Raw genomic sequence first — 13,863 nt, forward strand, 5'->3', positions numbered from 1 at the left:
CCACAACAGTGTCTCGTGTGGGAACGGGTACGTGGTTGTGTGGTCCAGGAGGGTTGGTCCATTGGAGGAAACGAGTGATGTCAGTCCTGCAGCCTGTTATGGCTTCTGGCCCATTGTTAGGCCGCTGTCTCCATCTCCCCCCCAGTTGCCTGACTCGAGCTTTGGTGTAAGTAGCACAGAAAAGAGGGGGTAAGGACCCCCTCCTGGACTCACATCCTGCTTTTGTTGGGACACGTTTAGGAATGTTAATCAGTGGATAAATATTTGCTCCAAAAGTGCTTTTATTTTGCATAGCTGAGAAACAGCACCTCCTGCCCGAGCAGATTTTTTAGATCAAGGTTTCCATTCTTTGCATCCTTCCCTGAGTTCTTGGTGATGCAACAACTGTAACTAATATGCTCTTAATAACAGCATAAGTCAAAAAATTGTTGATTGTGTTATAACAACTGAATTTCAACTGAGTTTTTTTGGATGATATTACAATGGGGTACAGTCACCAAAGACTTTGCACATTTCCAAATCTTATTGTGCACCATGTCAACACATTTATTTCAACTTATATACATATGGGGGTTCACATTAAACTGTCTGGGTCATGAGCCAGCTAACTGTCAATACACCTTTGCACTTATAGAGGTTTGGGATTGGGGACTTGTTGCTACGACAACAGTTCCAGACACCTTTTGAGCCAGCTTGGGAGAAACCAAAAAAATCGCATGTCATCAACACTCCAATGGGGATGACTCTGCGGTCCACGTACGAAGAATAGGACCCGAGAGGCAGTACGTACCAGTGCGGAGCAGATACAAATTAAACTCCCAAAAGTATCTGCACAGAAGAACTGTTGTATATAGGGCCAGGGGTCTGAAAGGGTTAAGCGCCATCCTGGCTTGGGCCTGTGCCCCTTGGCCACCATGTTCCAAATGTGTTAAAGGCCAACAAGCGAAGGCTGAACATAGGTTTCTGCTTTTAACTTGGTGTGTTACTGCAGGTCTTCCTACCCTTCCCTTGTATCAGTGTCCATGGTGATGTTGTCCCATGACAATTTCAGAAGCTTTTCCATCTGGTTATGAACAACACCATGATGTACATTAGGGTTTGGGGGAAAACAAGTGATCCAACAATATTTTCCTAGTCAATACTGTATCAATACACAGACGGCAAGTATTGATCTGTCACTATACATGTGTTGGTAAGTTTGTCCCATTTTGCAGCAATAACATAGAAGTGAAATGAACAAACATAGAAATGTTTCTTTGTAGATAAAACTGATTTTAGGGATGTCGAAGATTGAAGTTGGAACAAGGTAATAAATTACAATACATCGCACTAGATTGCAACATTGCCATTGCAATAACATGGTATAGTGTCGTGATGATATTGTATCGTGAAGCCTCTGGTGAAATCCACCCCTAATGTGCATGATGATTCAATCTGAATGTCTACCAGGAATATGATCATACTTGAAAGCAAATCTCAAATCAGTTATGCCAAAATCACGTCCTTTCAGATCTAGCAGATCTTTCAGTCTACCAGCGAAAAATTCAACGAAAAAAATGTCTAGCTTATATCTGGTACAATGACTAAGCCGCACACCTTCTGTTTGTCCAGGCCCAGCAGAGTCCCAGCCCTCTGGGTTCAGGCCTGGGTTACCTGGAGCACATCTGCCAACTCATGGAGAAGATCGGCCAACTGCAGGAGACCAACCTCCAGCTGCAGAGGCACATCTGCAGCCTGCAGAAGGACGACAGGATGACAAAGACCAAAGAGGTGTGGGACTGTTCGTATACTTCTTTTTTTCTTAGGGTGTAGCTCTGTTGCAGGAGCTTGACCCATACTTCAGGCTGAAAGTCAACGGGTTGGATTAACGTCACATGTGAAAACCGCAAAACAAATTGGTTGAATGTAAATGTGATGGTGAAGCAAATAGGTCAGACATTTAAAGCTCTAGGGCTTACTATCAGCTTTTTCAAGTCTTACTTTTAAAGGTGATGACACATCAACCTGGTTGTTGTCCGTCAGACAGTCTGGCGAGGTCGGGGACTCCAGTCTGATTGGTGGTTTCAGTGGGAGGAGCCTCCATTTTTTGCTGATTTGACATGATGATGTTGAATCGGCGGGCGGCAGTAGGACTCAATAACCAATCTGATTGTTGGATTTTGGTTAGGACTCATGTTATAACACGAGCGGAATGAGCATGACAAACGGCTCTCAAAATCTAACAGAAATCTTTCAAACTGACCTTTGTCAATCAAGAAAACAGACAGATTCAGGAATTGCACGGCCTATTTCTCGCTTAAAATGTTTTCAAATAAAACGTTTCTGTGATCCCTTTTCGTGAAACACGAGATCGAATTCCGAACGTGCCGCCATTTTGGTCCGCTTTCAAATTCAGGAGAATCCAGACCCACGTGACGTCTTCCTCTTTCTGGTTTTAAGTTTTTTGGATGACAATACAGATTAGCGCCCCCTGCTGTTCTGGAGACGTGTTACATCACGCACACATGCGCAGAACACACGCTCCTCATGGCTTCGTGTGTTCTGAGGAACGTTTTGGACCGCCCGGAGCCGAATGATCAGTCCGACACCTGATGTGTCAGAGCCTTAACCCTTGTGTTGTCTTCCCGTTAACCATGAATTTGTCATTCCAGGTCAAAATTGAAAACAATTTTTTTGAATGCGTTTCCAATGTTTTTGGTGCTTTTTTAAAACCCTGAGCTGGTTTAATAAAAGGTTTTAAAATTATTCTTGGAATTCAACGTTAAGAAACCTCATTTGTATCAAACTATACATACGCTTTTAGTTAAAAAGGCAGAAATTATATGAGTTATTTTGACTAAGATCAGAGGATTGTTGAGTGGATCTGAGATGGTTATATGTCAATGTTTAGTCCGGATACTGTTTTGAAAACATAAAAAAAAAAAAAAAAAAATTCAAATGCTATAAGATTAAATAAAACACCCACACAATTTAATGAAAGTAATCATTAATTGTACCTAAAAAATGTTTTATGGAATCATCCATGTTATTTTTGGGCAATTTGGCTGAACGAAATCCATATTTCTGATGTAAAACACTTTGAAACGGGTCCGTTTGACCCGAGGACAACACAAGGGTTAAGGTTTTGAAATGTGATGGTAACCTACCACAGGTTTATCAAACTCCTGAATGAGAGTAGGCTACCAGTAATCATATTCAACTGACCCAGATGTTTCACTGCGAAGGTAAAGTCTTCAAGGCATCGGTCATAAATTCTGGCCTTGTGTCACAGAGAACAATGCTGTGTAGTGCTGCCAAAGTTTTCTTTACAACCTTCACTCTTTGCAAGAGAAAATGCGTACTGAAACTCCACACTGAAACGTACTGAAAAAAGCAATGTCTGCAGGCAATTGGCCTTTTAATCTTTGGTGAGCAACCTTAGTTTGTTTTACACAGAATCCAGAGCCTGCTGTCCAGACTCACTCAGATCTCAATAACTACTGTATAGCAACTGCAGGTGTTATCTCCAAAAAGACACACTCATCGTTTGTGTTGTTTTTGCAATGTTTCATCAGAAGTGTTGTTTTTTTAAGCTAGGGCGGAGAATTTTCCATGTGCTGTGTGAGAAAAATTTGGTTTCATTGCTCCAAATATTATCAAAAGGCCAAATCTTTTGTGTAATGTATATTGTTTTGTTCATTTGTGTCTGCATTAAAAGTGCCCCCTACTGTATGCCCCTAGTTCCCACCGGGCATGGATATTTGGGACCAGCTGAACAAACTGATACTGTAATTTGATCGGTGAAACATCTGTGTGGGTGGGAAGAAAGAAGTAAATCAAGTTAACCAGATAACAAGATGGGAAGCCGTGGTGTGATGTTTTCTGACACTGATGACTTTAGATGGTTGTAGAAATTGCCACATGTGGGTCAGAAACGCTCATTGTCATGTTGGCCATGAGTCTTTGGCTGATATAAGGCGTCAAGGTTGTACCAAGCAGGATGTATTATAATTATGGATAGGATGTTGACGTGACAACTGTTTACAACTCGGACACGGGTCATTTCACCTACTTTGATTTGACACGTGTGCAGCATTACCCCCATCTGTTACCCTGTGACCCTGCATGTTGACCCTCAGGGTGCTGAGGTCACAGGACCAACCCTTGCTGTGATTTTTGATCACCTGATTATTTTCCATCACCACATCTAAGTTCATCAGAGATAGAACGCCAACACTAAGTAGACCCCTCCTCTCTCTCTAGTGCAAGACAAACACATACCTGGAGGGGCAAATATACAAAGAGTGGCGTGCTGCCGCTGATGGCACCATGAATTGTGCATCACTTTCAACCGTTATGTAATTTGGTGGCCTCCTGCAAATTCGACTGATTCTAGAGCCAAAATATTTTCACATCTTTATGTCAACCAGAACTAGAGTTGAAATGGTTGGTAGAGTTTAAAGCTGACCCAAAACAGCTTTTCATAGTTTTTATTTTGTCAACTGTCAACTTTGAACAAAGTTTATTTTATGATGCTAAAATGACTGTTTATTTACATGGAGTCTGGTTGGGTTAGCTAACAATTTCACGGATGTTTTTATGTTTAAAAAAAGATCTTACTCTTTAACAGAAAGGTCAACTTCCTTAGAAATCCTTTCCATAATGTTGTCAGGAACTTAGAATATTAACCTGATCCTCTCAGTGGCAAAACGAGTACTTCTAGTGAAGGTAAACACAAGCTGGTTAATTGCCTATTAACTTACATTGCAGCTTGTTTCTCCGCTGCTAACTGCAGCGATCTTGCTTAATGCTGGACCAATGTCAAAGACTTTTATTCCCATCAGTCACTTAGACACAAAACACAGGGAAACAGGGTCCAGGTTGAAAAACACAGTAGTTGCCCTTTAACCGGAGTGTCCTCTGGTCAGGGACAGGAAGTAATGGAAGACGCATTCCACTGTGTTTTTTCACCTTGGCTGACTGTGTGTAACTGACGGGTTAAGGGTCATTGGCTCACTGTTGGTGTCCCCTTTAAATCCACAAACATGGAATAAACTCCTGTGTGAGGCCTTACTATACAGATAGGATGCACATGGCTCAAAATGTCAAATGCACAGTAAATTATTGAGTGACGAGGGTGTGTGGAATCCTCCTGGGGTAGATTATGTAGTAACTGTTGTGTTGTTATACACTGTTTCTTACTTGATGGTACTCTAACAAGTGCTTTTGAAGAGCATTAAATTAAACAATCATTTCTTTATTGGTACAAAGTCAGTGGGGCAAATTTCATAACAATCCATCCAGCAGTTGAGACATGAATGTAGCTTTTAAGACAGCATAATATAAAAGAAAGCATTGATCTTTTTTGTGTCTTTTCTACTAATTCTCTAGCAGATGCTTCAGTTCAGTAAAAGTAAAACTGGAGATGGCGTCTGCAGGCCTGATCTGGTCAAAGCCTGAATAACCTGAGGTTTAAGTTAAAATATGGTGAGGCGTGGGATATAAATGACGTTATGTAAATGGTTATGTAATAAAACAGAGAGAGAAGTGCTTTTGTATTGATATCTGAAGGGAAATGCGCGTGTATGTGCGAGTGTGTGTGTGTGTGTAGGCAGACGTGCAGTTGGATGTGTTGTTCTAGAGGCCCGTTTGAACCTTGCCTCACAGTAGGTGAAAGGTAACTTTGAAGCAGGGAAAGAGATTATGAGGCAAAAATCAGGAATTCCCTTTACATAATGAGCCATTTGGATTGAACAGTGAAGCCATGCATGCGTGTCTGTGTGTATGGGTGTATGTTTGCGCAGTATGAACAACACAAACACAATAGAAGAGAAAAAAACACGCCTCATTCCTTTAATCTCCAACCCCCTATCTCTGCTGTCGTAGGCTGCATTTGCGTAGTTTGCACTATTTTGGGACTTTACATGGAAATGATGTCATACTGTAGTTCCCTTTCAGTGGACATGGAAGGATGTGGACCTCAATTAGGCTGATGCTCTGGGATGACTCACAGGATGAGCATACTGACAGTGTACACACACACACACATCCTCACAGACACGTGCACACACGTGTGGCACTATCTTTGCGGGGTCCCATAATTGACATCATGCATCCCTAGACCCTTACCCTAACCTTAGCAATCACAACTAAATACCTAACCCTAACCCTTACCCTCTTCCTAATCTACCTAATTCAAACCCTAATCCCCAAACCAAGTCTGAACCCTCAAACAGCCCTCTAAAGTTGTGGGATCCAGCAACTTGGCATTTCTTCTAACCAATCACAATCGTCTTGGGTGGGGCTAAATGCCAGTAAGAGCCACGGTGCCGCTGCACAATAGCCTCTGGAAGGAACTGTTTGGGTGGAACATGTGTACTGCACGTTCAAAAGTAGTTTGGTTCTTTGGGAATTTCCAAAGTTACCTGAACAATCTGGAAATAGAACGAGACACATACTAACTGTTTTCCTTCATCAGTGGTGATGATTTTGGCAAAACTGATATTCAAAGCCATTCATTTTAAAATATAAACAAGGCAATCAGTTTCTTCTAGTTTCTAGAAAATGTACGCTATAAAGTGCTAAATGAAGAATATTGTGATGTAGTTGTTCCCTTCCTGCCTTCCTTCTGAACAGGACTTCTTCCAGCAGCACTGCAGCTGTGGAGCAGCCAGCCTCGTCTTCCAGGACCTTCACAAGAGACACTTCAGAAGTGAGTGTCTGTCCCCCAGTGGAACCCTCTCTGACCTGTCCACCATCCACGAGGTCACCCGGCATCCACTTATATCAGCCAGAAGAGGTACAGTCATGGCGTGTTCTGCTTTATTTACTGGAAATAGGAGATACATACATTGAAGAGGATGCGTCATCATGTATTTTAGTGCTTTCACAATATTAATATAATGAGAGTTTGGATAAATAATCACCAATAATGTAGACACAATGACTAAGTGGGTAAAGACAAACAATAAAACAGCTAGTAAGTCTGCCAGGAACATGACATCACTTTACTGTCATGCAGCCTTTAAAACCAATATGATATCCAAAATGCAGTAATGAGTTGAGTTGCATATTTTATAACAGCTTTGGGGGCCATTTTGTACTATTTTTTTCCGGGTAAAATGACTTAGGATATTAACATAATCTAAACATTTTTTATATCTACACATCATTAGAAATCTATAGCTGTTTGGGCCCCAAGGTCGTTGCCCCCCCAGTGGTGTTTTCCCTGTGAACCAGAGTGTATTCCAACAGTGTTGACCGTGAGTAGCCATGACATGGGTATGTGACGCACATATGTCATGAGGTGTGTTCAAGACCCAAGAAATCGCAGCGTGATTGTGAAGTAGAGCTCATCTCGAGACAACAGAGAAAGGATTAAACTTTGAGAATACAATATTCCTTATTTAGCGGACAGGCTGTTTCTCTGAGACATACAGTGGTAGTTTTCTTTGAGTGCCCTGGAGGTTACTGAAACCACCCCCTGTTTAACCTACAGCATTTAATTACTAGTAGGATCAGCACCTAATAACCGGCCACAGTGGGACGTGTCAACAAACACACCCACCCAACTACGTATTCATGTTTTAATTTCAGTGTTGGACTGAAATGAATCTGTATGTTATTACAGAGACTTATCAGGACTTAGGTTTCGGGTTGTGTTATTGTTTTTGGAGGAGTTCTCATTACCTGAGGGGGCAGTGGTGGCTGACAGCTCGCCGGTCCAGTAGCAAAGATGGAATTATGACTCAAATGGGACACGGGCCGAATTCCTGGCATCCTGCTAAGGGCGGGAACGCATAAAGCCCCGGGACTCTGGAATGCCTTGGCTCTTCCTCTGATGGGCTGGAAACTGGATCTCAAGAAGAGGTTGAGAAGTCAGGAGAGATGGGGGCCCAGATTAGGTGCAGTAAGCTAAGTGAAGAGCTCTGACTGGGCCATCATATAAACCAGCCACGGAGTGTTTACTCGGGAACAGGTGCAGAAACTAATGAATTAGAGAAAGAGAAAAACAGCATCGAGAGTGCTTCTATTGGATTAGTGTAAGTGAGTTAGGTTAGAGGATTAGGTTTGGTTTGGCTTAAAATGGGAATATATTGTGTTACCTGGAAATCCAGACCCACATCCGAAAGATTAAGGGTCCGGCATCGAGTAATGAAAGTCGGCCATCACCAAGCGTGCATTTGAAAATCTCAGCGACGCAATTGGATAACACTACGACCAATCATAAGAACACACGGGACGACGTATCCAGGGCCCCTTACGCTTAGCTACCAGTGGAGCTAACTGGTAGATTAGACTGTCGTCATCTGATCAGCTCGCCTCTGGCCCCGCCTACATCAGATACACCGATGCGATTGGTGCAGCTCGCCTCTGGCCCCACCTACATCAGATACACTGATGTGATTGGTGCAGCTCGGCTACAAGGGCATAGTTAATGAGCAGCATCACTCGACGCCAGAGTAACTTGCCGAGAAAATTCAAATTGTGCTCTTGCGAGAACACCGTGTAGATATTGGGTGCATTCACTGACAAAGGGAAAAAGGCAATGCAAAATTTCAGACAGAATCATTCCAAATATGTATTGACTGACTTTCCTCTACTGACCCATAAAAACCCGAGACACAGAGGTGGGTAGAAGCTGTGAGCCTGTGATTAGGTGAGGTGTGTCTACACGAACAGAGGCTAACACAGGCCTGAGCTGAGTCCCATCACCATCTGTAGTAACAGTCAGCACTCCCTTCTCAACACTTTGCCTCACAGAACAATCTCATGGAGAGTAAATGGGCAACATGCAGCTTACTCTACAATGCCCTAAGTCAGTGTCAAGCTACAGTGTGTACATGTCGAACTTCTGCTTCACTGAAACTGGCTTTATACGAGTATTTCTTGGTCAAGGCTTTTTAAAATCTAGTTTGGAATTAAGGGCCTCATCACAATTGTTTCCAGCAGCAGGCAGCGGTTTCTCTCCTGGTAGCTGGAGAGTTGCCTGTTCAGGGTGTCCAGCAGTCTCAACCCCCCCTCTGACATCTCTGCATTTCTGCATGTACAGGACCTGAGCACGTGTAAATGTGTGTATTTTAGGCCTGTGTGTAGTATGTCTAACAAAAACAAAATGTTATGCCTAATATTTAATCAAAACCAAAACCAAAATCTCTTCTCTGACCACATCCACAAGGCACAAATGGTCTTTATCAGGAGATTCAGCTAAATTCAGGAAACACGTGGCTGTCAGAATCTTGAATGTGCAGTGTTGAAGGTTCTCGCCAAAACGCCTTGATTATAATATCACCTGCTGGGGAATATCTCTCTGAGGTACGTGCACTAGTCTATAATAATAATAATTACAATTTACACTCTGTTTTATTACAAATCACTACACATAGACCTGAAATACACACACACACGCTCAGGACCGTGGCCAGGTTGGCTCGGTGTTAGAGCGAGGTTTACACGACGCAGAGGTCCAGGGTTCAGAGCTGCATACACTCTCCCCTTTCTCACCTAACTGTCAATAAACGCCCGGAGCTGTACAGTGTCTTGCTCAAGCACACCAGGAGAGGAACCGGCATCTCTCCAGCTGCCAATCCACACTCTGTACTTTGGTTCAAACAGAGACTTAAACCAGCAACCCTCCTGTTCCAAACCCACCTCCCTACGGATTGAGCTACCCCCCCAAAATGTTCACTTACATAACTTGTACAGTGTAGGCTGCAGTACTACTGGAAGAATAAAAGCTGAACAGTTTGAATAGGTCCCGATGGTACTGGGATCCACACATGCACAAATTCCATTCTCCGGTGTCAGATTCCTGTACTGTGTACTCTTTACCCCCCCCCCCCATGTCTTTAAGGCCTCTGTGTTGTTCAATAAGGTCTGTGCATCACGAACTGGAAAATCATTTGCCATTAAACATAACCCAGGAGACAAATACGTTTAGGCTAACATAATGGAAACTCCTTCAGCACCATGTGTATGGGACCTTTAGGACCAGGGGTGGGACTCTACATGCAGGGTTGGACTCTACATTCAGGGTTGGACTCTACATGCAGGGTTGGATTCAACATGCAGGGTTGGACTCTACATGCAGGGTTGGACTCTACATGCAGGTTTGGACTCTACATGCAGGGTGGGACTCTACATTCAGGGTGGGACTCTACATGCAGGGTTGGACTCTACATGCAGGGTTGGACTCTACATGCAGGGTGGGACTCTACATGCAGGGTGGGACTCTACATGCGGGGTTGGACTCTACATGCAGGGTGGGACTCTACATGCAGGGTTGGACTCTACATGCAGGGTGGGACTCTACATGCAGGGTGGGACTCTACATGCAGGGTTGGACTCTACATGCAGGGTTGGATTCGACATGCAGGGTTGGACTCTACATGCAGGGTGGGACTCTACATGCAGGGTTGGTCCCTCTCTGCTGATTGTGTAAATAAGTCTTTCTTTGTGAACCTTGTGTTACCTTCGGGTCAAATTTGACCCCTTTTCATAGTTTTTCTGACCCATTTTGCTGACTTTATATCAGATAAATGGGTTTATTTTGACCAAATTTCCCCCCAAAACAACATGGAGACATAGATGCACGTTGTATGAAACCCATGCAGCGTTCTTCACAGGGAAACAAATGATTCATTCCATTGACATATGACTGTTTTATTGAATTTGATAGCATTTGAAAACAATCCAAATGTTTTTAAACAACATTCTGACTACACCTTGACATAAAGTTCACTCAACATCCTCTGATCTTAACTATTAGTCAAAATAATTCATAAATGTGTCGTTTGCTGCTGACAGGGCCTCTTAGTGTAAAATGAACCAACTGCCGTACAACACGTCGGGAACCTGATTCCCATACCACCACTGTAACCACGTCCTGTGTGTGATGTGTGTTCCAGACGTGAGCGCCGAGGGTTCGACTCCCGTCCCTCTATGGGGGAAAGGCTTGAACCGAAGGAGTTACACTGAGGGGGAGGACCGCTTCCTCGGGGACAGCACGGACGGACTGTCCACCCCCCAGCGCATGGTGAGTCATAGGCACACGTTACAGGTCCACTTTAGCAGTGTCTTGGTATTATCCAACCAAAACTCTGTTCATGTAAAGACATAATAATAATATTAACAATACGTTGGATTTATACAGTGCTTTTTGAAAGTCCTCAAAGACTTCTTTTTGTTTCAGTATGAAAGTTGACCTGCAGTCAGGAGCAAGATTTTTAAAAAGTCATGTACAAATAAAGGAAAGGACGAAAGACAAAAACATACAGTAGAAAAATGTCTCCTGTTTCAGCCTGTCACTTTTTCACTGTCTCTTGGAGCTAGTGAGACTGAGGGGTAATATAGTAGCCTTGGGAACCTGCTGGTCAAAGATGGCAGCCAAAGGGGGTCTGTGGGATACCTATCCCCTTACCAGCCTTCGTGCTACAGCGTAGGTGGTTTTGGTCCCTATGGTCATCTTTAATGGCAAAAGTAAGAACAGATTTGATAAAAGACATTATTTCCTATCGATATTAAAGGCTTGCATAGTATACATGAGTACTGCCTGTATTGAGGACATGAATGCCCCGTTTTCTAGATAGCAAGTTTGCTTCTTAGTAATAACAATGTAATATACACAGATTGCACCTTTAATCTCTATGATCAACGAAGAGCTTAGAAACTAATATTTTAGCACTGATTGTTTCACCATCATTCTTCAGAAATTAGGATCGGTGCTGAGCCAGAGGACCTGCTCCCATCCCCCGCCAACACACACACACACACACACACACACACACACACACACACACACACACACACACACACACACACAGTCAGTGAATCACTTAAGGTTGCCCAACATCCTCCTCTGTCTCATCTCTGATGACAAGGGCCCCACCTGCTGGGAATTTACCCTAATTAATGCGGCAGGGAGGATTTTGTTTATTTTTTGCTCCGTAACCATGGTTGCAATGGGCCAGGGAATTTCAGAACATTTTCAGATGAATTCCAAGGGAAGTTGAACTCGGGAATTTGGGGAAATTTGCACAATTTCAACTTAAAAAGCATAAACAACCCTCTGTATGCACAGTGGATTCTCCATCACGCTGCCATTTCACACTGCATATGTTTTCTAAATTAATGGAATTATTTGGCAATGAATGAATAATGTATGCCTCTGATATGGTAAGATTGTTTCTATCTGCAAAATAATACACTCAGAGCAGATAGGCAGAATAGGGTTAATTTGTGATTTCCCATAAATTCCCATAGAAGGTTGCCACCTTGCATATTCTTTAAATTTTACAGAATGTCAAATTTTAATTTTAAATTTTAAGATATTTCCTAAAACAGCATGACGCCATGAGATCTACTGGGAATATGTTGTTGGCAATCCAATTTGATTTTAATAACCAAATGGCCCTTTTGCGGAACATTTAAGGACCAACCTAACTAGTCTGCTCTTCTTCTGGACATGTCTGTCACTTTATTGCAGGGATCTACAAAATTATTGTTTGATAGGTAAAAAATATGTATTTGCAAATTTGTCTGAAAATATACATTAACTTGAATCCAACATATTATATGTAAAGAAACATAATTAACACTGATGATTGGCTTACTATATTATGGGTTAGGAAGCTGTTGCAGATACAGCTAAACTTAACTGTTCAACAATTTAACAAAACATGTACACATACTCATATGTCATTTTGTATTAAATTGTTGTTTTCATTGTTCAGCTGAGGGAAAGCTGCACATGGGGCCGAGTCAAGGACCTGGTGAGGAGATCTAAGCTGAGGAACCAAAGCAGGCTGGGACTGACTTCCTCCTCGCTGAAGATGTCCTGCCCTCAACTCTACATGTAAGGAGCCCACTACGGACTCACTCTGTGCTCTATAGTCTGGATATGGCCCATCATACTAAATCAACACTGAGCAAAACATGACCCCTGTCAACACCCTTTTCTTCTGGAGATGTTTTTTGTGGTTGGGTCTAGAATCTGAATCTTCACTCTGCAGGATGCGATGATATTTTATGCAACAGTGTTCATCCAACTTCGGGCCAATGGTTGAGGGACGGCACAAAGCCAGGTCCATAAAGAAATGTGTTTCCCAGTTTTTTGTAGAAGAACATGCGTGGCCTGCACAAAGCCCTAACCTAAGCCCTAACCAGTGAACTGGACTTCCGAAAGACAGTCCTGGGGCCGGATGCACACAACTCACAAGTAAAACAGCGTGTACCGAGGGCGTAGGTGTTGTTTCAACACCGGGGAGGCGGGCGGGGAGGCACATCATAAAGGGGGTTCTGGGAGTCGTCCCCCACAAATCTTTTAACATCAAACTCTTCATTTTCTGCATTATATTGAATTTGGAGACTGAAGACAGAGGACATTCAGAAACTGGATCCCACTCAAAACATGGATAGGTTTTTTCCAAGTTTGCATGCATGTGGAGGCACCAGAGACACAAAATTACAATGCACCTTTGGTTGATATTTTTCCGGAAGGCTGTGCAGCAAAATTAACACCGTCGGTGAAACTAGCATACAAGCTAAAAGCAACACCTGCCTCTCAACTTAGATTCATTCTCCTCATCAGATCACCTGCAGCTATCTCAGCTAAAACCGCTGGTCTGAAGTCAGCCTGAGGTACACAGGTACATTCTTCGTTCATTAAAAACAGTTTATGAGGGGCAAAATCTAGCACCTGGAAGGTTTTGTTGAAATATTTTCTCCATTAAACACTCAAAATCTGTTCCAAACTTCCTGCCAAAGCCAGAACTTTATTGTCCTTCTCCCTGTGTTCTCCCTTGTATGTTAAATAAAACCCCAAAACAGAAAAGGAATGCAACTAATCTGACTGAAGTGGGAAAAGGGCCAGCATGGGGGGGGTTT

General features: G+C 42.8%; 1 protein-coding gene across 1 annotated transcript in view; it reads left to right on the forward strand.

Moving 5' to 3' along the window:
- si:ch211-250c4.3 (uncharacterized protein LOC100535981 homolog) overlaps positions 1-13,863 on the forward strand; it is a 36,374-nt gene that overhangs the window by 19,151 nt on the left and 3,360 nt on the right. Inside the window, exons 3-6 of the mRNA XM_034898186.1 lie at positions 1,612-1,770; positions 6,616-6,778; positions 10,887-11,014; positions 12,711-12,832. Of these exons, the coding sequence (XP_034754077.1) occupies positions 1,612-1,770; positions 6,616-6,778; positions 10,887-11,014; positions 12,711-12,832 (572 nt within the window). The remainder of the gene's footprint in view (positions 1-1,611; positions 1,771-6,615; positions 6,779-10,886; positions 11,015-12,710; positions 12,833-13,863) is intronic.

This window comes from Etheostoma cragini, chromosome 17, assembly GCF_013103735.1.
Source record: "Etheostoma cragini isolate CJK2018 chromosome 17, CSU_Ecrag_1.0, whole genome shotgun sequence".
In the NCBI taxonomy this organism is placed as follows: Eukaryota; Metazoa; Chordata; class Actinopteri; order Perciformes; family Percidae; genus Etheostoma; species Etheostoma cragini.